This window comes from Argiope bruennichi, chromosome 11, assembly GCF_947563725.1.
Source record: "Argiope bruennichi chromosome 11, qqArgBrue1.1, whole genome shotgun sequence".
In the NCBI taxonomy this organism is placed as follows: domain Eukaryota; kingdom Metazoa; phylum Arthropoda; class Arachnida; order Araneae; family Araneidae; genus Argiope; species Argiope bruennichi.
The window spans coordinates 34,445,940-34,470,433 of record NC_079161.1 but is presented as its reverse complement, the minus strand read 5'-3'; the positions used below and the strand labels follow the sequence as shown (position 1 = coordinate 34,470,433).

At 30.2% G+C, this 24,494-nt stretch overlaps 1 protein-coding gene across 2 annotated transcripts; it reads right to left on the bottom strand.

Annotated features, from left to right (window-relative positions):
• Positions 1–4,185: 4,185 nt before the first annotated feature.
• Positions 4,186–23,698, bottom strand: LOC129956908 (peptidoglycan recognition protein-like). Of its 2 annotated transcripts, none has more exons than XM_056068926.1 (5): positions 23,629–23,698; positions 16,209–16,328; positions 13,012–13,221; positions 7,787–7,992; positions 4,186–6,764 (listed from the first exon to the last, which is right to left on the bottom strand). In XM_056068926.1, exons 2-5 carry the CDS (start codon positions 16,294–16,296, stop codon positions 6,342–6,344), a joined length of 927 nt encoding a protein of 308 aa, XP_055924901.1. In that variant the 5' UTR covers positions 16,297–16,328; positions 23,629–23,698; the 3' UTR covers positions 4,186–6,341. The 2 variants fall into 2 exon arrangements, with proteins under 2 accessions (XP_055924901.1, XP_055924900.1); XM_056068925.1 differs by lacking the exon at positions 23,629–23,698 and adding an exon at positions 21,256–21,456.
• Positions 23,699–24,494: the final 796 nt, after the last annotated feature.

Here is a 24,494-nt window from a genome sequence, read left to right as displayed (position 1 = left end):
AAAGGAAATATTATTTTAGTTTTGTTACACATTCCGCTTTTTTTTTATTTTTTTATTACCGCTACTTTTGGAGCAGACCTCGTACTTTTGAATCCCAATCAGGAGACGGGGACATTGTCGATACTGCTACGTTCAGTGGTGGCGGGGTGGTCGGCTATACACAAGGAGACGGGGACAGATGTGATCTGTTACTCTTAGCTACAAGCTTCCCCACCACACTAGTGGCATTTGACCCAGATTTACCCCCTCAAGTTCTGTAGACTGTCTCATAGTGGCGAGGGGCTGTTACTAGGTAGAATGGGTGAAGTACAGTACACTCCCGATTATCCGCGGATAACAAAAATGGCGGATAATCCGAAAAAAGCTAAAAACGGGTATAGCAAAAGAGAAAACAGTCATTCCAACTTTGAAAAATCGTTTTATGTACAATAAAACGTAAAATAAACAGCAGGAAATGTTTAACTAACGCTTACTATTTTAGTATATCACTCAAAACTCACCTAAAATGCATTTTGTTAATGAAAACAGAAAAGTGCTTTGTACTTACGAGAGACGTCAAGGATACACAGAAAAATTAATACATTTGTACTGTTTTAATGCTGTAATGTATTATGTAATTACAAAAGCATAACTGTAAAACGGCACCTTTTTGAAGAAATCAGTCATATGTGTTTGCTTCTTGCTTTGGAAGCATTTTGTCTTTGCTTGGAAGCAAAAAAAAAAAAAAAAAAAAAACCTTAGTGCGGCAGGCGCGGATAATCAGGACTCTGCTGTACGCAGGGAGTCTAACTCCTGGTAGGACTACCCTAGGTGTGAAGGCCCTTCCATTATGACCTACTGAGGTCTACAGGCATTGCAGCTGTCAGATTTCTACCTTCGGTGTAGGACACAGAAACTGCCTATTCTCCCCATCTATGAATATGTCACCGTATGTTTCTATTTCTTTAGGATGCACAATTTCATAGACTTAATATAGCTCTGCTGTTCTTGGGAATGTGCAACAACAACAGATTTAATGTTCACGATGGATCACTAACGAAATCGAGTTTCGAATCTGAAATCTTCTACTCCTATAACAAAACTTTACCAAAATGACTTTGCAGCCTATGAAAGCAATGAAACTGTTACTATAAAGAGTTGCTATAAGTTGAATAGACAGATATATGAGCAAATAGAGACTGATATTCTTTTCATAACATAAAATTCATTATCCGCAGAATGCAACGGCTGAAGTAATCCGATTCAATCATCAAGTCTAAAACATGACCATGCAATAAAGTTTTGCGCTGGAATTCGAAATTTTATATTTACCTACTAATCCCTAATGGTGACCAATTGGTTTAGTCGGTATACTTAATTTCAGTTAAGTCGTTTCAAATCGTTAAAAGTAAATACTATCTAACTTTCTTATTATAAAACCAGCTTATTTTAGTTGTCTTAGATATGTTCTATTCATTGTGACTTTATATTAAATGTTTTAATAGTCCCATGACATCATAGCACTATTAAAAGCGTAAATATGCGGTTCATCTATCCTTTAAATTTGGCGGTATTGTAATTTCATTTTTTTTATTCATCTGTAAACTAAACAGACATTATACAAAAATCTTCTTTAGCTGTCAAAAATAAAAAAAATTAATCACGGAATTAAATATTTGCCGAATTTGTGTTTCAAGGCAATGTAAATTAGACAAAAAAATTGCTTTTAAATATTGCCAGAATTAAGAAACTTTGTATGACAATTTAAATATTATTAAAAAGAAAATTATTTAAATTTTGAAATGGTATAAAATTTAGTTTTCTGCAATAATATTTTGGCAAGTTATTGGAAAAAAAGCACCAAAATTTTGCTTAATTTTTAATTAAATATAATTTCAAAAGAATCGCTCCAAAGTTCCCATTATTATCTAAAGTAAATATATGCTGAATTTGACAGTTGTAGGTCGAAAGGCCTGGCCTGTAGAGAGACAACACACACATTCATCTTTATTACTAGTAAAGATTTATTTTTCTTTTGAAAGCAATTCTTATTTTTCGCATATTTTGAATCCATTCAGTTCCTCATATATTCACTTGTATAATACAGAGAATGAAATCTTTCGTTTAACCGTAGAATGAAAAAGAACTGAGTATGTGCGACATATATTCTTTTCCCATTGACCTTCCACATTCGACATTCCTCCTCAATTTTAGTATTAAATTCCTATACAAAAATAAATGCATTTAGTTGTTGTGCGTTGTTCTTCTAAATTCGCATGAGAATAAATATTATTAGTAACGAGTTGGTTTTCCAAAAACTTCCTCGGATACTCTATAATAAAAATGTAATCTCTCAAAACGCCTTTCATGGAACTGGCGTGCAATTATTTGGAAATATCAGTCTTTGGAGTGAATTTAGCATTTTGACTGGATCTATCGTGTGATTCTTTGCAAGTGTTTTGGTGATTAATCTCTGTCATGCAGTTAATTGTATCCGAAAACCGATTTTGCGTTTTGGAGTTAGTTACATTCTAAGATATAATGTTACAAAGAAAAACGAAAAATTTGTAACTATTTTTTTCTCTAGAACAATTCTAGTTTTTATAAATAAATGGTAAAATTTAAATAAAAATATGATTTTCTTTCAAGCGCTTCATATATATTTAAATCATTACACTTCCCCCCCTCATTTTATCCTTATATTAAAAAAAAAACATTTTATAAGCATTAAAATATTCTGTTTTGAAAAATCCCCACCGAAACTAGTCGAATACCTTAAGTATTACCTGAAATTTGGTATATTTCTCTGATTCCAATAAATATTTTTATAATTTATTCAACGCAAAGCCACGAATAAATTTATTTTCACAAAAAATGATAAACGAAAACAAATGATTTAAATTGTAATCTTATGAAAAATATGTTGTATATTAAATCATTGTTGGTAAAATTTGTTACTATTTCATGATAAAGCAGCGTTGATCGAGTTCTTTTTTGATGTGATTGAATTTTAGATTAATGCTTTATGTATAATAATTATTTCAAATATTGATATATATTTATGTCGAAATGCTTGTAGTTTTAACCTGTTACCCTTTCAATACTTTTGAATAAATGCATCATCTCTAATTTAAAGTTTTCACATTGAATTAATGTTTTCATATTGTTTATTTTCTTTGATTATTATATCTTTTGAAATTTCAATTGAAATATATTGAAGTATTTCAATGAAACGGGTTTGAGGAACTATCTACAATTTATGTTGTAAAAAATTCTGGTTTGTATAATTTTTTATTTATTTATTCTTATTCTGGTTACACCAACAGAGAGAACAATCCTCAAAGTTGAATTCGCTTTGAAATTTTTAAATGATATTATAATCTATAGTGTTGAATTATACATTTTAAGTAAAATTTTGGCAACTTCATATGAATGTGATACAAAAAGGAGACTTCAAACTAATAAAATAAAACTTTATTTATATTTATTAGTAACAGTGAAAAAGAATTTTAACCTCCAGAAATGTTATAATGAATGTTTGAATATTTTAATGAAGTTCTTTGGGCTTTAAAATAATAATGACGGGGGAATTTTCACCATGATTATTGGGAATTTTATATAGTTTGATAAAAGCTTTTTTTAAAAAATATTTTTAAACATTCTATGACTTCAAGATTGATATATAAAAGTGATTATTATTTCATATAACAATTTAAAATTTTTTTTACTGAGATGAAATTTATAAAAGTGGTAGAAAAGATATCACTAAAGAATTTTCCTTCTTTTATTTTTGAATTTATCATGTGAACCAATAAACAATAATCCTTTTTTGAAAAAAACATTATAAAAATGAACAAAAATTTAGAAAAAATTTATAACTAGATTTATATCTCATATGAAGATAATTTGATAGTTTACAATTATAAAAATTATTATAGATATATAACAAAAATGCAAACATTTCATAATCGTAACATCAAAATCCAAACTTCTACAGAGAAAGCTCTTATATATCAATAACATGACATTTTCACTATTGCTTCGCTTGATATTAATGGATAAATCTTTTACATAATTTTTTTTTCTCTGTAAATTTTTAATCCGAAATTATTCAGAAAAAGCTTAAAAATGTTCACTTGATTTTTAATTGAAAACTTTATTTAAATTTTATCAAATTCTTTCTTAGTGTATATATTGCAAAAAAAAAAAAAATTATTTACTATATTTGGCAGTACTCGACCCAATGATTTGTTTTGTAGAACATATTTACGACTTTTCCTTTAAGCTATGTGGAAAGCTAATATCCACGGATAGTATGTCAGTCTATAAACATTATCATCTTAAATTGTTTTTGAGTGTATATTTCATTTTAATCATAGTGAAAAATGTCTTTAATTATGTCTTAATAATGCCAAATTATCACCTGATCATTCACAGATTCACTGTTCAAGCTGTATTCTTTCATTAGAAAAATAATTCATCTAAGTTGTTCAAAATTAATAATCATCTTTGACCTTTAATTCGGTTTGCTTGAAACAAAGATCATGTTGAGCTAATTTAATACTTTTGTTTATTTTTAGATCGTTTGATATCATTCAACTCTTTTGATTTAGCGCAGAATCTTTTCAGACTTGTGGAGAACATCCAAGATTTATTTGAGGTTTGTGATTTTTCCCCCCAATTTTTTAAAATTAACGCGAATGCATCAGATTGTTCATAGGATTTTTGAATGAACTTGATACGTTACTACAATTAGTAAATTCAAAGGATAAAGGGTGTCCCAAAATCAACACAAGATTCGAATTTGTTAACATTCGTACAATAAAATTTTAGCAATACAATTAAAAAGAAACATTTGGTAGCTGATAGTTTAGGGTTAGTAAAAATGGAATGGAAAGTTATACGATAGAGCAACATGTTTTCATTGTTGAATAATATTTAAAAAATAATGAAAGTAGGGCGGCCACAGTTCGAAAATTTGAGAATTGGTCCCCTAGATCGTATGATTTAACACCATTGGATTTATTTTTATGTGGTTATTTGAAGTTAAGTTTCTATGCGAATAAACCCACAAGTCCGCGTGAATTGAAGGAAGAAATTCAACGCCGCATCAACGAAATTCAGCCCCATTTATTGAAAAAAGGTCATGGAAAATTTCGACAAAAGTGAGTGTATGTATCAGCGAAACCATGGAGGCCATTTGCCCTATGTTGTTATTTCATACATAACCCTATACGGTGTACTTTACAATTCAATAAAAATATAATAATTTAAAGAAAAAAACTGGTTTTTTTATTGAATTCAAATTATAAAAATGTAAATAAAACGTAAATAAAAACGTAAAAAAAATGTTAAAACGTAATACTCCATTTTTACTAACCGTAAACTATTAGCTATCAAATGGTTTTTTAATAGGGTAGTCAACACTTTGCTCTACGAATGGTGGGTAATTCAAATCTTGCGGTAATTTCGGAACATCCTTTATTATAAACATCAACAATGCTCAATCTTTTAAAATCACTATTTTAACCTAACTGTTTTAATATTCTACTGAGGAACATATAACGTTTTAATCGTTGGAAATTCCGTCATCACAAATTTGTGGCACAGTTTATTCAATCGTGATTCGTATCTAAGAAGAGAATATAATAGTTTCTTGCGAACTCGCTTTATTAGTATGAAATGTCCAACAACATTGTTGCAATATTTACCGGCATTCAGAATATCGAATAATATCGTGGAAATATCACACAATATCCTATAATGCTTAATAATAGACAAAGTATGATTGTAATATCCAGTGTAAACGAAATTAGTCTGTTAGAAAAGTCTGTAATTTTCTAAATTTTTCATTTATACAAAATGTAAGCATACAGGCAAGTCAAAAATCACTGCCAGAAACAGTTCCAGAGACAAACCTTGCTACTGAACAACGCATACATAGTTTATAATACTGAGTTCACATGTGCGAATTTCGATAGTAATAACATCATCTTTCTTTTCGCTAAAGAGTAAAAGTAGTTGCAATACAGTGTGCACGATGAAGAAATGGCGAGTTCTCGTTCTTCGTAGCAGTAGGCAAGATTAATCGGAGGCCCTGAAACTCCATTCATTAGTGATGCTTTGTGACATCATTTTTCTATGGAGATATCATATGTATCATATGTATAAAGGGTGTATCAATGGTTGACCTTCCAATCAAAGACTTGTTTTTCTCTTAGAGAATATAGAAGCTTTTAGATTGGTGGTCAAAAATTGATGACTTTATTCAACTCATAATTTTATTTATCTACTGTTGAAAATTAGCCTTATTTGTGGATCCAAAACGAAAAATAAATAGAAAGGCTTGAGAATCTCGCCAATCATCGCCAAATGCTTTTATGTTGTTTGGCAGTGTACACGGGTAGCCAAGGAACTTTCATTTTCGACAGCAGCACATAATAATACCATGGTTGTTCGGTTGTTGCCGGCGCTTCTGTAGTCGTTGGTGCTGGAGTTGTCGTTGGTGCCATCGTTGTGGTTGGTGCCATCGTAGTAGTAGTAGTAGTTGTTGTAGTGGTCGTGGTGGGCGCTTCTGTAGTAGTTGTAGTCGTTGTAGTAGGCGGCGCTGTAGTCGTTTCTGGTTCAGGAGCCGCGGTTGTAGCTTCGCAAGTGTAGGTGGGAATGGGTATAAGTTTTGGATAATGTGGCCACTGTTTTATGACGGCGTACAGGGCATCACCTGGGCATGATGAGCAATATGCATCTTTATGTGCGATGACTTTAAAGGATGGAGATATGTAGCCCTAGAAAAAATGGTTAAAACATATAATTGCATGCAAGTGATAAAATAGATACTGTAAAATTGGTCTAATAGACAGTTTGGCCCTGGTATTATTTATTAAATTAATTAAGGGTGTTCAATTTAGAAATGAATGATTTTTGTTGTTACTCCCTTATACAAGAAATATGCCAATTCGAAATATAGTTATAGATCAATAAAGTTTAGAAAGGCAACAAGATAGATAAATGAATTTTGATCTAGACAGAATATCGTTTCATACCCCTATGTTTGCAACCATAGTGGCCATTCAACAGATAAATACGCATAAAAACACCACTTTTATTAAGAAAACACTAAAAAAGTATTGATTTGCTGATTGCATTTTTTAAGAAACATAAAAGAAAAAAAATATAATACAGAAAAATGCGAGAATTTTCAACAATTTCCGCTAACAAGAGCACGATGGATTAAAAAGTAAGGGGATGTATTATTTTAACAAAGAAAAAATATTATAAAGAGCAGAAAAATATCAAAAAGATTATCAAACTAATTGAGATAAAATATACTTAGATTAAGGAAGAAAAAAAGAAAATAATGAAAATCATTCATAAATCTATATAAATCAATCAATCTTTCTCTCTCCCTATATATATATATATATATATATATATATATATATATATATATATATATATATATATATATATATATATATATATATATATATATATATATATATATATATATATATTAGAATTATGGCTGACTTCTTAACAAATAAGATGACTTTTCGTATCCCTATGTGCATGTGTGAGTATATTAACATAAAAATTAACAGAAAGAATATTTCGAATGTGACCGTCATCAAATTTGAGTAATTTTTTTTCAATTATCAATTTATGCTTAAAATCCATGCATAAATACTGGATTATCAATTCATTCATAAAATATTTAGCTGAAATAAAACATCTCTGATAATGCCGGCGGAAGAATCCAATCGCCGAAGTCGACTTGTTTAAAAAAGCTGGAGTCAAAATTGCTTACTTTCTCCACTCCACAGTAGACTAGTTTTGGAATAAGATCCAGCATGGAAGGATTTGGACAATCCTTGTCGTAGTCCCCGAGAAATGCTATGCCGATAGATCTCCTGTTGTGGTGCTTGGTATGGGCACCCATCTTGTACCAGGGACGGCCCTCGTAGATCAGTCCATCGCCTCCAATCGCGAAATGATAGCCAATGTCTACCCATTCTGGAAGCAAAAGAAGACATCTTTTAATGCATTTTCTTTTCAAGTAAAGATCTAAGAATTTATCTGCCTAATTTTATATTCATTGAACAGACAAGAAACAGGTATTTGATAGAAATCTAATAACATGTAGTTTTTTTTAAAAACTATTTTATATATTGGAAGCTTAGATGGCATTTTTTAAAAGTATCATTTAAGATATAAGAAGTCCAGAAATTCTCAGACAAACTACTAAAAAAATATAAAGGAATAATTAGAATAATAGCGTTTCTTCATTACTACATACTATTAACATGGCTCATAAAGTTTTATTTCTCTATATTGTTATTTCTCAAGTCCGATAGATGGCTCTATGTGTAATCTGGTGATGATTTAATGAGAAAATTTCAGTTAGTAATCATATCATGCGATTTTCAAAATTAAGACCCATTGATGCTTTCAAGTAATTTGCAGAATTTAAAGAAACGCATTAAAGTTGCTATTCAGTGCTTGCAAATGCCTTGCTTTAAACTGATTATCTTTTGGACATACTACTGGGAGTTAAAAGCTCTCTCCTTCATATTTATTAATTTTCGCAGCTCTGTGAAAGTAATTAAAGACATTTTATTTTTTACATAATTTTGTAATCTGTCCTTGATTTGTTGGACACTCTATAAGATCCATCGACTGAAAAGATCAAAGTTGAGTTACTTTGTAAATATTGCCAAGATATTGTTTCAAGCGGTATTCATTTCAATTTGAAAAATGTTTCTTCAACTTAAATTTTTTTTAAATTTTTTAATTAATTTAAATTATTTTATTCAATATTCGCATATTGAAAAAATTTATTCGCCGCAATTAATCACTTAATCTTCATTTGTAAGTAGACATGATGATTTAAAATAGGAACAAGCCAAGTAATTGAGCTGTAGCATTTAATCTCATAACTTTAAACGAACAATTCTTATATGTATATAAATTTATTTCGTGTATCTCGGAAACGATTCTAGCGAATTGGATCAAATTTTATATTTAAGTAAGGTTTTGCTTTTTAAATTTTTCTATATAGGCGCCTTTCTTGAAAAAACTAATTTTACATACCCCCCCCCCATTTTTTATGACTAACTATTAAAATAAGTATATTCAACTTCCACGTCAAAATGTAGACAGCTGATAATGACGTGTCCTTTGCGGGTACTTGGTTAGAGTCGCGCGTTGTGTTTATTTTTTTACTTATATATTTATTTAATACTTTTGCTTGTTAATTTTATCTCTATAGGTATCTTCCCTGAAAAAATTAGGTTTTACTCGCACCTCCCCCCCCAAAAAAACTTTTTTTTAAAACTAACTATTACAACCTTTTTATATCTGCTCTCATGTTGGCAGTGTCATATAGCGCCACCTCGGACCCAATTTCGCCATAAAAGATCATAAAGTAAATTAAAAAATATAAGTAATGACAGATAAACTGTAAAATGAGTACTGTAATTATATAGATTGTTTCGAATAACATGTATTCATGATTGTTTTTATTTAAATGACTAGTTCATATGTAGGTAAGATTGGAAATTATTCATATTTAATCAGTATGTGATTCGTATCTAAAACTTTTCTCTAAAAAAACACGATTTTCCAAAAAAAAAAAAAAAAAACTGCCGAGCGAAGTTTTGGTTTTTTTAAATATTAGCTATTTGTTCTTGCTACATCTCTACATTTCTCAGCTGCATAATTAAACCAGAACTGAGAACAGATAATAAATTTAAAGTCATATTGGTCAATAGGTCGAGAAAAAAAATTCTAAATTCCATTGCATACTCAAATTCCAAAATGTATCCTCAATCTTTTTTTTTTTCGTTACTCGATGAAGACACACAAAAAATGCAAATTATATATGATAATGAAAACAAAATTAATCATAAACATGACAGATCCTGAAAACACAGAATAAATATCATAAACATATTTTTAAATAATTGTTCCTTATATAAATTATTAATCGTCTGCTTTTTCATCTTTTAGTGTTCTTCTAGAATTTTGCTAGTGTAATTTGGCAATCGTTTGTTATATGTATTCTTATTCTTCACACTCGTTATTTATTTACTAAATCTTCAAGAAATAAAGAAAATGTAAAGAAACATTTATGAAATTAGTATCATCGGAAAAGTAAAATTTTGAATTTTAAACTGTTATAAAAGTATTTCTTGCGGGTGATTTATTCCGAAAATACAGAGGGAAAACGGCAAAATTTTGACCTTTTTTAATGAATTAAATATTCAATTAGCTTTAGCTTATACTCTTTTATTTTCGTTTAAATGAAAAGTTTAATTCGGTTGAAATATACCCAATTGCTTAGGAGGAAATACGGAATAAATATGAATATTTAGAATGACTATTATTTATATTAATGTGTAAGTTCTCTTAAATAACTTGAACGCCATATTGGAATAGCAGCAAGGAAATTAATTACAATATCATTTTATCCTAGGTATTCTCTACAAATGTTCACTGATTTTTGTTACATTTTGTTTTCACCACCAGAATATAGAAAATATTTCTACATTTTAGCGCGTCGATAAAGGATTATTTATTAAAAAAATTTTGCTCATTCCTGAAACTTATATTTCAACTGTTTAGATACAGAAAATATTCGTAATCATTTCGAAACTCAACCTGATTCTAATGAATGAATTGAACTACATGCTTGCATTGCTTTGAAGTCATTAGATAGTTTTATTGGTAAACTAGCCGCCTTTGGCGACCAGCCAGTTCGCCAATCTTAATGTTCCTTAAAATTTTAATAATTAAACATTTTATGCTATTCCTACTTTAATAACTTCTTCATCAAAATATTTTAAAACTTCAACTTTTGATAGTCATATAATTCACTCATAATATTATAAAGGCCTTCAGTCATAACGTAATATGTATCTCTCTAAGTTTCTATTAGCTCCCGTACAGTTTGTATCTCTCTTGTAAAGTGGAAAGAATGAATCTGCAATTAATATAATAATATTTTTTTCTGAAACAAAGCATTTTTTTTATAATATGATTACTGAAAAAAGAGTCACTGAGCGTTTAAACCTTATGGGCTCTAAAGAATATCTTTCTTAATTTATGTAATATCTCAAGAATTTGTCAACAAAAATTTCTCAGATTCATCATGAGCAGATCGATTCATTAACAATGTTTCATTTTAAATGCATCAAACACTAAGAAAATAAACAGAATCGTTTAAAATAATTGGTCGAAAACAGGCTAAAATAACCTACTTAAAAAACGATATACTTAAAACTATAAGCATATACAAAAAATATATAACTAACATAAATACAATTTAATTACAAAAGCACACAACTAACCTAAAAATAATTTAAATCATCTCCGAATCCGTTGAAAATCCGTTGAATTCTTTGTCAACAATCAGAACACAAGGCGTATGCGTGAATTTTCAACGCCAGTTACGGTAAGGCAAATGCGCGAATTTTTCAACTTCAGTTGGGGTAACGCAATGCAGATTAGACATTTTTAATTTCCTTTATTCGGTGTTATTTTAATTCAAAAGTACTTCAGAATGAATCTGAAAGATCGATTAATTAACGATGTTTAATCTTAAATTTACCAAACATTAAGAAAATAAGCAGAATCGTTTGAAATAATCGGCCGAAAAATGTTAACCCTAGCCTCATTAGTGTTGGGAAAAAAATCTGAAGCCTTACTCATTTGGCGATGGGGAAAATGAAAAATTTTTTTTGGCGGGAAAGTTAGTTTTTAATTAATAATTTAAATTCTAATTAAAAATTCAAAAAAAGGGAGCCCAGATGCACATTCCTGATCTCCAAGGTATGCAAGTACCAAATTTGGTAGCTGTAGGTCAAACGGTCAGGTTTGTAGAGCGCCAACACACACACACACACATTGAGCTTTATATAAGTATAGATATGAGAAAATTTGCTTTTGTTCTAGGACAATTTACATAAATTATTGGCTTTAATACCCTTTTTTTCTCATTCAAAGTATACAAAGAGAATGCAATTGTCAAGATTGTAAATGTTAGAATTTGAGATTTTGAGGAATCTGCATGTTTCGAACCTCTTTGGGTCCGAAACACACATTTTTGAAATCAATTCTGTTTATTTATTTGTGAATATGATAAATAAAAAACAATCCTTCATCTAGGCGGAGGCCATGTATTCAATGCACAAATTTGCAAATTTCTTTAAAAGTTTGAACAATAATTTAATCATCCATAAAATGTCTGTTTTAATATAACTGAACACGATAGCTATAAAGCGTAAAGAAGACGAGTAAAATTTAATACACAAGCTTAACATCTCAAATTTAGATCAGGTCAAATTTTAAACCAAATCGATAAGAAATTGCCTGCTCCTCAGTCCGTATGCATGTAAACACGACAATTCTGAAACACAAAACGATTTGGATAGATGAACTTTAGCACATAGTTTTAGCATCTCAGTGGAGATCTCAAAATTTTGAATTAAATCTGTTAAAGCATGACTGTCTATCGGTCGGTACTTTCTTATGCATGCAAAAACGATAGCTCAAAAACTTGTATAAACGAAATTTAATACTCAGTTTAAGCATCTAAAATGTAGTTCCTATTCAAATTTTGAATTAAATCTTTTAAACTATCGACTGTCTATAGTTCTGTATCTTCACAAGCATATAATTGCAATAACCCAAAAATGAATTGACTTAAATAAATTAAATTTAGTATGCGATCTTATGAACAAAACGTAAATATGCGTCAAATTTTTAATTTCAGTATGTCAAAAAAACATCTACCAAAATGCATGCTCATTTTTTTTCTATGCTTCGAATCACAAAATTATGGCTTGCAGGACTCTGAAAATAAAAATTTGAGCACTCATGCCCTTCATGGTCCTTCATGCCTAAAGTCTACAATTCTTTGCAAAAGGAACGTGGAAAACGCCGCTATTAGAAAGCATGCGTGTAAATTTAGGGCGTGAGGAGGCATTCCACAAGTTTTATTATTTATTTTGATAAATCTTCGATGACTCTTACTTTTGTCATTCATGTGTTCGTCTTGTATCCTCCTCATTGCTTTGGAACATGATTTAGTTGTAGTGCAGGGAGGAGTTCCTGTGTGATGAAGAATGACGAGGTCTACTGGGCCTGAAAAACAACTGGCCACTCCCGACGGGTCTTTCGCTCTCCACCCAGTTCTGTCCACCATGTATCTGTCGAGGTCATCGCATTGGCTCTCTGGCTTCCCTAGAAATTTTTATTTTGTATCATTTAGCCTCCAAAATTTTTATGAAATAAAGATTAGCATTCATTTATACTTTTAAAAAACTTTTCAAATTGGCTCTTTCCATATTATGTTCCATAAAATTAATATTGATAATTACTGTAGGCTCCCATAAAAAATTTTGTAAACTGAAAATTTGTTAAACAGTTCAAAATAAAATAAAAAAGGAAATTGAAAAAAAAAATTATATATTATATAATTTTGGATATCTGCCCCTGCTCCTTTCGAGTTTATTCCCCTTTTCTTCTTTGTGCTTCTTCGGGTGATAAGTTCTTATGACCCTTGCCCTTTATTGGCCAAACAGGAGCATTGGGTACATGGCGGACATTCGCGCCGAGTTATAACTTTTTGTTGGCGATAAGTCGCCAAATGTGAAAACCTTTTTTATCATTTTTTAATAACTCTAAAACCGAAAAATCGATGCCTCAAAAGCGAATTTTCTGCTCCTGCATTTTGTGGCTTCATAAACCTCGAACCAAAACAGCACCGTATTCTCTCATGATAAAAGCATAAGTATTACTTGATAATAAAACGTATTAATTTGATAGTTTGACATTCTAAATTATTCACATTTTTGCATTTAAGAAATTTGCATAAGCAATATTTTGGCGGATTAAACTTATAGTGGTGTAACTCTCATTTTCTATGTTTTCCAATAATTAATGTATTGCGAAAGGTATTGTATTATTTGGGAACAAAAATAATGTAATTTTATCATTTTTGATGTTTTTTTGTATCCAAATTTAATATTGGAAGTGAATTAAGTGCAGTGGTTACAGTTTTAAACTTTGTAGCAGTTACATTACTCTATCTTTTCTTTTGGATAATAGACGGCGATGCCTGATTAGGTACTCATCCCACAGTTCATTGTGATTGTAATGAAAATGAGAGGATATGCTGTTCTGTTAAACTGCGTGTCTTGTCTTTCGAGTTTGTGTTTGTTTTGTGTGAAATGTGATCATTAAAGAAATGTTCCCGAAAAGATACGTCCTGTTGCTTCCACTGCACGGATCATAATGATCTACATTCCACCATAACTTATCTATCTTTTAAATGATTTACAACGCTTTAACCGTCCATTTGTAAAATGGACAGGTCAAAAAATAATACATAATATTGTACAAGTATTGACTTCAACACTGTTTAAATAGTCAGAAATGCTATTACTTACTTATAGTAATAGCATTTCTGATTAGTATTACTTACTTATTATTTTCACAAATGTTACTACATTATACACATCATTTATTTCAAACATTACGCGTTACTCATGTGAGCAATAAAATGCTCCAAGTATAACGCAGTTACTACAATTATAGATCAAAGTCACCCTTTTTGTGATTTTGTTTATAGTTATGATTTTCAATTGGAGGTTTTGAAACAATGTTTTTAACTAATAGTTGCAAAATTTCTGGTATTGAATACTTTCTCATTTAAACCTCTGAGGGAATTTGCATACGGCTGACAGATAGTTGTCAATATGACATATCATATGCATGTCAACAACGACTAACCAGAACAAATAACATGATTTCTTGTTTAAAGACTGTAATGCTTTATTTCCTATTTTTAACTCTTAAAATCTCTCTGCATTGGTAGTTGTTAAATTGAGTGAACCTCAAATTAATGACGAGATTATCTATACATAGTATAAAATGAAGTCTCCTGAAAACGTCTGTATTGTTTGAAAGAGAAAAACTCGAGAAATACTTAACTGATATGGAGATATTTGTAACATTTTGTAGGGCATTTATTGGGAAAGATTTTAGTATATCGAAATCATATCAAAATGAAAAAAAAAAAAGAGTTTTATAATTGCGATTTTAATTATTTTCTTACTTTGATTCGCGCATGCGTAAATCAACAGTATCTATGCTTTGCACTTATCCGCGCGATCCTCAAACTGCGCATGTGCAAATAGCAAAAGCTGTGGCATGCATTTGCAATACAATTTTTTTTTTTTTTGTTTACATCTGATTTTAAACAGCGATTCAAAACTCATTATGTCCAAAAAAATTGATATTGGAGATATTTTAAAACAGCATTTCTATTGTATATTTTTAGTGAATTATTTTTTGTATGAGCAAATCATATTTTTACCTTTTTAACAGTCTAAATATTTCCCAACGTTTGCTATTAAAATTGTTTTGCAGTTAATTTTGATTATTTCTAAATAAGTTTTTATGTTTGTTTGATGTTGAGACACATGCCGATGTCATATCGGGTGGAGACTAGACTTAAGTTTAAAGCTAATTTTTTCTCTAGAATGTTATGTCACGAGCAACGCTGCGAGGGTACTGCTTGTAACTTATATACAAATAAAGAAAATGAATAAAAAATAATGAAGCAAATTAATATATCAAAAACATTTCTTGGGTTTATTTATTAATCTAAATTAATTAATAAAAATTCAATCGCATAATTCATTTACGCTTTAATTTATATTAAATTTTGAGCTCTAAATAGTGTTCTATAGTCGTTTAATTGTTTTTTTTTGTTGTTTTTTTTGCAATTTAAAAGATTTTTGCATCAGTTATAAATCAATAGAAACAATTTTTTGTAGGCCTAATGTAACTGCGCTTGCCACCTGATATCTACCTTCATATCTCATGCAGAATAATAATGAAACTTCTTTTTTTGTCCTTTTCAAAATACAATTAGAGCATCTCACTAAACAAGAATTATTTATTCACAAATACCATTAAAAATAAATAACTAAATTTCGAAAATTTAATACCTGAAAGAAATATATTAAAAGTTCTACAAAGAGAACACAGTACTATTCGGTTTTAAAGGCGACCAAAAAGCGCTAAGAAAAAATGTCGCCAAATTATAAAAATATACTCAAGTACGCTAAAAGAACACTATATCGTTTGATGATTGAAATCGCCAAATTGACGAAATTTTTTCTTGGTACTTTTTGGTCGTCGTTACAACCAAGAATACTTACTGTTATATGGTAGATAGCAGGAACAAGCCGTCTTGAAATAACAAAATACCGTAAACCAACTCAACGAAAAAGCTTGAGAAATCTTCATGTTTTGTTTTTAAACGTGCATAGCAAAGCCATCTGAAAAAAAAAATAAAGTCAAGGCAACTTCAACCGAAAAACAAATTTGAACAATAACGGAAATGAAAGAAATGTGCACTTCGGAATGTAGAGATTTACATGAGGATACATAAGGATATTAAATAAATCTAGCTAATAAGCCAATATAAAACTTTTGTACATTTAATTTTCCTTCGCCACTCCCCACTCCAACCCACCATAAATGATTTATTTAGTTTGGTTGGTATTTTGAAATAAAATGATTAGCGAGGTGTAAACATAAAATACTAAAGAAAGATTATTGTATTTAACATTTAAAATACTTTTTTGTATTCAATATTTCATGTTAGATTTTAATTGATTACCTTGAGTCTTGCATATTACCTCAATGTATTGAAAAAATGTTCCACTACAGCCTTTTATCAAAGATAGGATAAGTTGGGAGGAGTAAAGTTGAGTTTGGATTGATACAGAATTTATAGGCGACCAAAAAGCGCTAAGAAAAAATGTCGCCAAATTATAAAAATATACTCAAGTACGCTATAAGAACGCTATATATTTCTAAAACAGAAATCAGCGGGAATACGGTAGGCTCCGAAATTTATCCCCGTATTCTCTAATCAATATATGACTATTCCTCGTTGCCATACAAAAATTAGGCGCCATTATGTAAAATTATGAACACTATGAGTGCTCAGATTTTTATTTACCAAGTCCCACACATGAATGCCCCGAGTTTCGAAGCATATAGAAATAAACTGAATATCACATTATGGAGAATTTTTTATCAAATCTTGACACTAAAGTACAGTTTTAGTCAAAAAGTCAAATGACAAATTTTTATTTTCTTAGATGATGTATTTTTCATCTAATAAATCTTGAATGTTGTGTTTATATGTATGAAAATGTACGGATGGACATATGGTCAACCTCTTGGCGAATTTTGTTTAAAATTAAATTTGGATCTATATATTCTAAAACTGCTTACCAAATTTTATTTATCTAGATCTTTGCATTTTGAAGCTGCCGTGTTCATTCACTTTGGACAGAAAGGCAAAAAGTGTCACTAAAAGGATTTTATTCAAAAATTTATATTACAAAATTTGGTTTTAAGACCACCTACCACATTTCATATATCAAGCGCAAAGCGTTTTTGAATTACAGTATCTGGTTAATAAACAGATACACATAACCCCAAGAATATCTTCTTCAGGTTCCGAAAGATTTGAAATGTAGATATTCCTATGAATCTTGAATTCGAATTTCTTACCAATCAGAATTTTTTTCTTTGTATACTTTCTAGGGTGAGATAGTAAAACTGAACCAGAGAGCAAATACATAATACAATAATGTCTATGTTTCATTTTTTTTTTTTTTTTTTTTAGCTTTTACTATATAAACGAGCCACTTCTTTTTTTAGAAAAACTGAATTTACTGCGTCAAACAGAGGTCGGTACTCTGCCCATTGATACTTTATTTCCTTCAAATGTGGTGAAAGCATGTTAAAAAAAGAATGAATACAAAGAGAGAAAAATGATAAATAAATTCAATAATTAGCATCAATAAATGGATTCTATAGTCAAAAGGAATATATTTTTCCTTCAATATGAGTTACAATATTCAGGAAACTAAAACTTCACAATATGCCTGACAATTTCAACTAACACGTGGACGATTTGTTCGAAAAAAAAATGTAACAAATAATTTTTTTATCTTCTCATACACAAATATGCAAAGAGAAGAAATTCTAATCGTCAAAAAATTTGACTTCGAGATTTCTATAAATGCCCACATTTTAGGTCTCTTTGGATCCAAAAAACGCATTTTTTGGAATTATGTCTAATAGTTTGTGATCACAATAAATCAACATGATAACGAACTAGAGACATGAAATTTGGTATGTGGTTTTTATACCATATTTGTAGATTTCTATCAAATTTTCAACGATTTTATACATATAAAGTTTGTATTTCTGGTTGTTTGAGTTCAAGTAAACAAGAAAACTATGAAGTTCAGAAAGCTAGATGGATGAAATTTGTTCCACAGTTTTATAATCTAAAGTAATATATATAATATTTGAAATATATATATATTACTTTATTTTGAAATATATAATATAATATTATATATATATAATATTTTGAAATAGTCCCGTATCTTGGTTCATTGCTTCTCCGTTTGTGCGTACATTCACACGTAAGTAAACGCGATAAATTGAACACTCAGTAAGGTAGATAAATGAAGCGAGGAGTATGAATTTTTTTATTAAAATTAGAGTATTAGTTTTAGTCGATCGCCTTTATACTTTCTCGTATACGTAGTATGGAGAAAGTTCAGTAATCGTAAAAAAAAATTCGAATTCGAGATTTTGATGAATCTCCACGTTTTAGATTTATCTGAGCTCGTAAAACACGTTTTTGGAAAACGTCCGTCTGTCTGCAACAAAGATAACTCAAAAGCGCTTTGATCTAGACAATTGACATTTGGTATACGGTCTTTCCACCAAATGTGTACATTCTTATTAGATTTTCAAGAAAATCTGTTCAGAAGAATTCTTTCTATCCGACTGTTTAAATGTAAGTTAACACTATAACTACAACAGAAGAGAGCTAGATAGGTAAGATTTGGTACACAGATTTAACATCAATAGTGTAGACACCTATCAAAGTATGAGATAAAACCAACAATGCGGTTGACTGCCTGTCTGCCTATATTTTCAGAAATAAGTTAGCGCGATAATTCAAAAACGCAGGGACTTAAATATATCAAATTTGGTGTAGGATTTTGTGACTACAAATGCAGATTTGTGTCAAATACTTGTTTTAATCGATGGAGAAAAACGTGTTTAAAGCACAAATTCGATTTTCGGGTACTATTAACCACATATCAGGGATTAATTGTCGAAAACCTATCCAGGGATGACACGAAAGATTCAATAAAAATGCTAAATTTAAGCCAAATTTCGTAACTATTGTATGCCAATGTCATACAAGGCGTTCAGTGACATAACATGCTTATTAGAGAATATGCGATAAAGTTTTGCGGAAAGCACTTCCGCTGCTTATTCTTCATTATGCTACGAAAAATACTGTCTTGTATGAGACTCTGAAGATAAAAATATCAGCACTCGTCTATAATTTTCTGCCCACCGCATGCAATTTTATTGCAGGGGGATGAAGGGTAGCATCTTTATTGTGAACGAATAATGTTTCTTTGCGTACCGAAATAGATTTGATGCTGATAACAGTTCTCCCTTATTCAGGCCCAAATTCTCCAAACAACTTTCTTGCAAGTTTTTTGTTAAATTCTCCGTTTCTATTTTGATGTCACAATGGATTATGTCATTTCTTCATTTTCATCAAGTATTCACATTTTATTCCGGAGGATTTTAGCTTTTTTAAAAAATTTCCGCTGCAGTGCTGAAATGTGTGGAGCATAAGGGAATATTAGCTTCAGTAGGTGCTTATAGGGAAGAACTTAGTTGTTTATTAATAAAGGAGTGTTTTTTTCCGATGAGAGATATCTAAACAGTTGATATACAAACAAATTTAATGGAAATACATGATTGGAAACTAAATCTGGTAAGTAAGGTGAGCGCCGACATGAAATTCAAATGTCGTTTTTAATTAAAGAAACAAACGAAGAATGTTTTATATTGTGATAAATTTGGAAGGTGCCTGATAGTTTTTTAAGCTGTTCGAAAAGGCGTGTATAAAGCGCGCCAATGTTATTCTTTTTGGAAAAAACTTTGGAAAATCTTATCACAACATTGAGAAAATGTGATTTCTCAACATTTTTGTTTAGAATTATTATTATTTAGTCTACAATAATTGAATTTAAAAGATTCAAGACTTCGAAGTATTAAAAAAAATTATAATTAATATCCATAATTATATATTTTGTTGCGTTGAAAAAATAAAAAATGAGGCAGAACAAATGAACATCCTATAAGCTCCGGTTTATTTGTTCAAGGAAATAAATGCAATTTTCAGTGAATTAAATAATTAGCGATCAGAGATTTAAATAATTAGCGATCAGAGATTAAAATAATTAGCTTGTAAAAATAAATGTTCAGACCACTAATGGAAGTTAAAGCTCCATGATATAAAATTGATATAAATATGATCAAAAGTTTATAATATTTTAATATCAACAAGTAATGCAATTTAAGGGAAAAAACACAAATTGTTAAGAAATTAAAGATCATTGATGTATAACATAAAAAAGATAGTAAGTGATGATATAAGGAGGTATTGGCTCGGGATTTGTCTAAGTTCTGTTTTTATTATTTTTGAGAGGAAGATACCAATAACTAATACCATTGCTTTAATTTCATACTTTTAAAACCAAATGGGATAGAGAGGACGAGTTTTATTTCTCAAAAACACCTATTTCATAAGCAGTGTAGGTTGATTATTTAGATAATATTGCGTTAAAACTCATTTTCACAAGGCTGTGCCGAGCAAAATGTACAGATTAAAATGAGGTGGTAAAAAACTGAAATCAAAGCGATTAGGTTATAAAAGCAAACGAAATGTAATGAATTGCTAAAAATTGAAACTGTAATGAAAGCGATTAGCTTATGAAAACAAACGAAACGTAATACATTTCCAAACACTCAAACCACACATTGTAAAATTATAATAAAAATGAAATTTGTCAAAACTTTTACAGGTTTGATTACAAACATATAATAGATTTTGTTGGAAAAGCAAGTACATTTGGTATGCAAAAATTGGCAAATTGGTAAAATTTAAGGAACATTGATATAAAACAATTAACTTTACTGTAAGAAGTGTCGTTGCAAGTTTTTGGCAAAAAAGTTATATATGCTCTAGCTCCAGTCTTAGAAGACGCAGCATTAAGAAGTTTTAAAACGAAATATGACAAAGTGGACGGAGGCAGAGCAATTTTCCAGATACACGCCACCGATAACAAAGCTTCTTACCTGTAAAGTGCTTTTCCAAGAAATCAAGAACTCATGGGTGCGATAGCAGCGAAAGTGACAAGATTATTTGTGTCCAACTGTCGAGTTCATATTTATAGAGTGAATCCCGAACCGTATATTCCCGTGAAGAACTACCCATTCACTTTGGCTCACTTTGCATATTTATATGCAACTGAATGACCTTTTCTTCTTCTTCTTCGTGAACGGGAGCTGTAAAATAGCATCCAATTGTGTTTTGCGTCCGTTTATTGGCACTCTTCTTTAATTTCGCTGGCAGCAACGAGCGGCCATTTTTAAAGCGGACAAGGAACAAAGGGAAGAAAGAGGTCCGTTTACAAGAATACCATCGCCACTTTTAAGCGCGGGAAAATAATATTCGTGAATTCTAAAAAAGCCACAATGGAAATTAAGTTCTCCCCCTTTTCAAGCGGTATTTGTATGCAAGTGCCGAACTTTTTTTAGAACTGTTGGCAGTTTTATGAGCGGGTGATTTCATTTGAGCGTTATTTACATCGATTTGAATGGGACGGAAAATATTTCACAGGTGGTCGGAAATTGTTCTGGAAATGGTGGAAATTGCTGTTACTTCTTTTTGTTTTTGTTTTTTCGTAACGGCCATGACTGCCATTCATTTTCTGTTTATTCGGCTATTATAGCATTTAGAAACACTCTTGAATGAAACTAAGTTTTTGCGGAATGCAGCAAGACAATGAAGGGATATTTTGAAACATGTTCTTCGGTGGCTTCCGAAATATTTATTCGGTACTTTAGAAGTGTTTGAAATCATAATAAAATTTTTTAGAAATGCCATATCTATTTCATAAACGAATTATTTCTTAAATAAAGTATACGCAGGTTAGAAAAGGCCGCTCTTCTGAAATAGAATCAAAGCATTGTAATGATTGCTTAATCTTTGAACTTTTCTTCAGAGACATATTAGAAACTAACCGTCTTTTATACAGGCAACAAAATATTTTTCCCTTAAGGAAATGTTTTTAAACATCAAATTCTGTTTAACATTGAGTTCATATTATTTTTATGGGTTTAGATTTATTATGATTATAATATATATGAATTTTTCTAATGGAGCGAATGCTGCGTCGTTGAAACTGTACATCTCTGGATAATCCATCTTTTAATTTCGCGTTCTCTTTCGTGGTGCTTTTACTTTACTTTTTGATTCCACTTATAAATTTCTCAAATAACAATTGGAATCTTTTTTTTCTTCAATTTTTCACTATGGAAGAAAATCCCACTAATAAATATCCGATAAAACGATGAAAAAGTTTGAATTTCAGAGCAATAATAAGGTTGGGAAAAAATTGAATGATGATTTAATTAATATAATTGAAAGGAAAATCAACAGAATTAACAGCATGCAAATTATTTCTATGCAATACTGTTTCATCACAGAACGAAGTCAAAATTTCACTTAATTTTTAATTATTCGAAATACTAACTAAAAATAAATAAATCTCTCCGGAGAACATTCAAGGCTTCCAAAATTTATTTTTGTCAAATTTTATTCCTCTATGTCAAGCGGTTTGTCGTTTGTCTTGCAGTGCTTACACCCATATACATATTCTACTTTATTATTAGCAGGGTTAATCTTCTTCAGTTACTGTCTGCGTCAGCGGTTTACAAACTTTTAGAATTTTCACTTGGCATTTCAGTCTCAAACATGGTCATTTCTAGACATAATTTTAATGATTTTTATGGTTACAAACTTATAACATGTCGTCCCTGAGAAGTTAGTTTCATGGTAAGGAAAAGAGTTTTGCAGATAGCTTCAAACGGATGCTAAATCGGTGCTGGGTCAGTGTATCCCACATTGGCGATTAATTTGGCTGATTAACAGAACTGAAGGATCTAGAATATTCGAGCATCTAGGCGATAGCACTATTAGGTTCTGGCAAGACAAAAAGTTCTTTTGCCTTGTCATGTTAATTACGAAAAGGCGAGAGACAGAGTTTAAGTGAGTCAGCCATATGGAGAGAGAGCTCAAGTTCAGTTGGGCTCAAGCGAGCATTGAGGGAAGTCACCAGCGAGTTTTGTCTATGCATTTTGTGCTATTACGGTTGTTTATTAACAATTTTCTATTTATTGCAAATGCTGTTCTTGGGTATATTTAGGCTTATATTGCTGCAATACATTTGAATTTTTGTGTAAAATAATAAAATAAAATGCCTCCATTTGTTAACGAGCCTCTTGGACTTTTTATCCCACTTAGATTATTTGGTAGCAATGTTAAAATGTATCTTCTATTGTTAATATGCATATTTAACGCAAAATATCAATAACTTGCAAATGCATGAAGAAGAACAGGTGTCTTATTTACAGCTTTATTACTGCATTATTTAAAATTTTAATCACCAGAAGGTTCTTCACTTCCTGGAAAGAAGTTTTTCATGGCATAAGACGATGAGGTGGTTTCCAAAATGTGTGTCATCCTCTGTTTAGAAAGACAGCTCTCAGACGAGGAATCCATTTTTCGCTGCACCAGGCACAATTTCTAATCGTATAGGACAATATGAAAGATAGAAATTTCGTTTACTATAATGAAAATATGAACAAATCTTAATGGTGTTCGTATTAAATTGTGATTCGATCAAGGGCGTAGCAATCGTATTAGTTTTCAATCAGTGGACACAAAGGGAGGTATTGATAATTGATCTAATTTGCTGGAAGTATGCTTGTGTTTAATTTTATTTAAATCTCCTTTGTATAAATATGACTTTCATCATTCCCTCAGCATAAAATTTTTTAACTTCTTCTGTTTTTTTTTGTATATGAAACTTCCTAATAGAATCGATTCCCCTGATGTAATAATGCTATTAAAAACCTTAAGTATCTAGGTAAGCTATTTCAAATTCATCGTTATCTTTGGCTATAATTTAAGTCCTTTTTCTGATTTCTCATGTCGATTGTCTTGTAAAAAAATGATATGCAAAATTTTCCTTCCTTAACTGTCAACAATGTAAGAAAATCACACAGTTAAATATTCTATGAAACAATAAAAACTGTTAAAAGTTCATGAAATGCAATGTTTAAAATTATGCATTTAAAAAAATTGACAATAAAAGTTGCATGACAGTTAAACTTATTATTACGGCACTAAATGGATAATCATTTTTTAAATTTTAAAACGGTTGAAGAATGGATTTTGTGCAATAATATTTTCCGAAGTTATGGACAGAAACAGCTAAAATGTCTTTTAATTTTTTAAAATTTCAAAAAAA

Coding starts and splice junctions, on each gene's coding strand:
- LOC129956908 (XM_056068926.1), bottom strand. CDS start 16,296: ATGAAGATTTCTCAAGCTTTTTCGTTGAGTTGGTTTACGGTATTTTGT. Junction 7,993..13,011: donor CGAACACATGAATGACAAAA/GTAAGAGTCATC, acceptor TTTTGCTTCCAG/AATGGGTAGACATTGGCTAT. Junction 6,765..7,786: donor TCTACTGTGGAGTGGAGAAA/GTAAGCAATTTT, acceptor CATTTTTTCTAG/GGCTACATATCTCCATCCTT.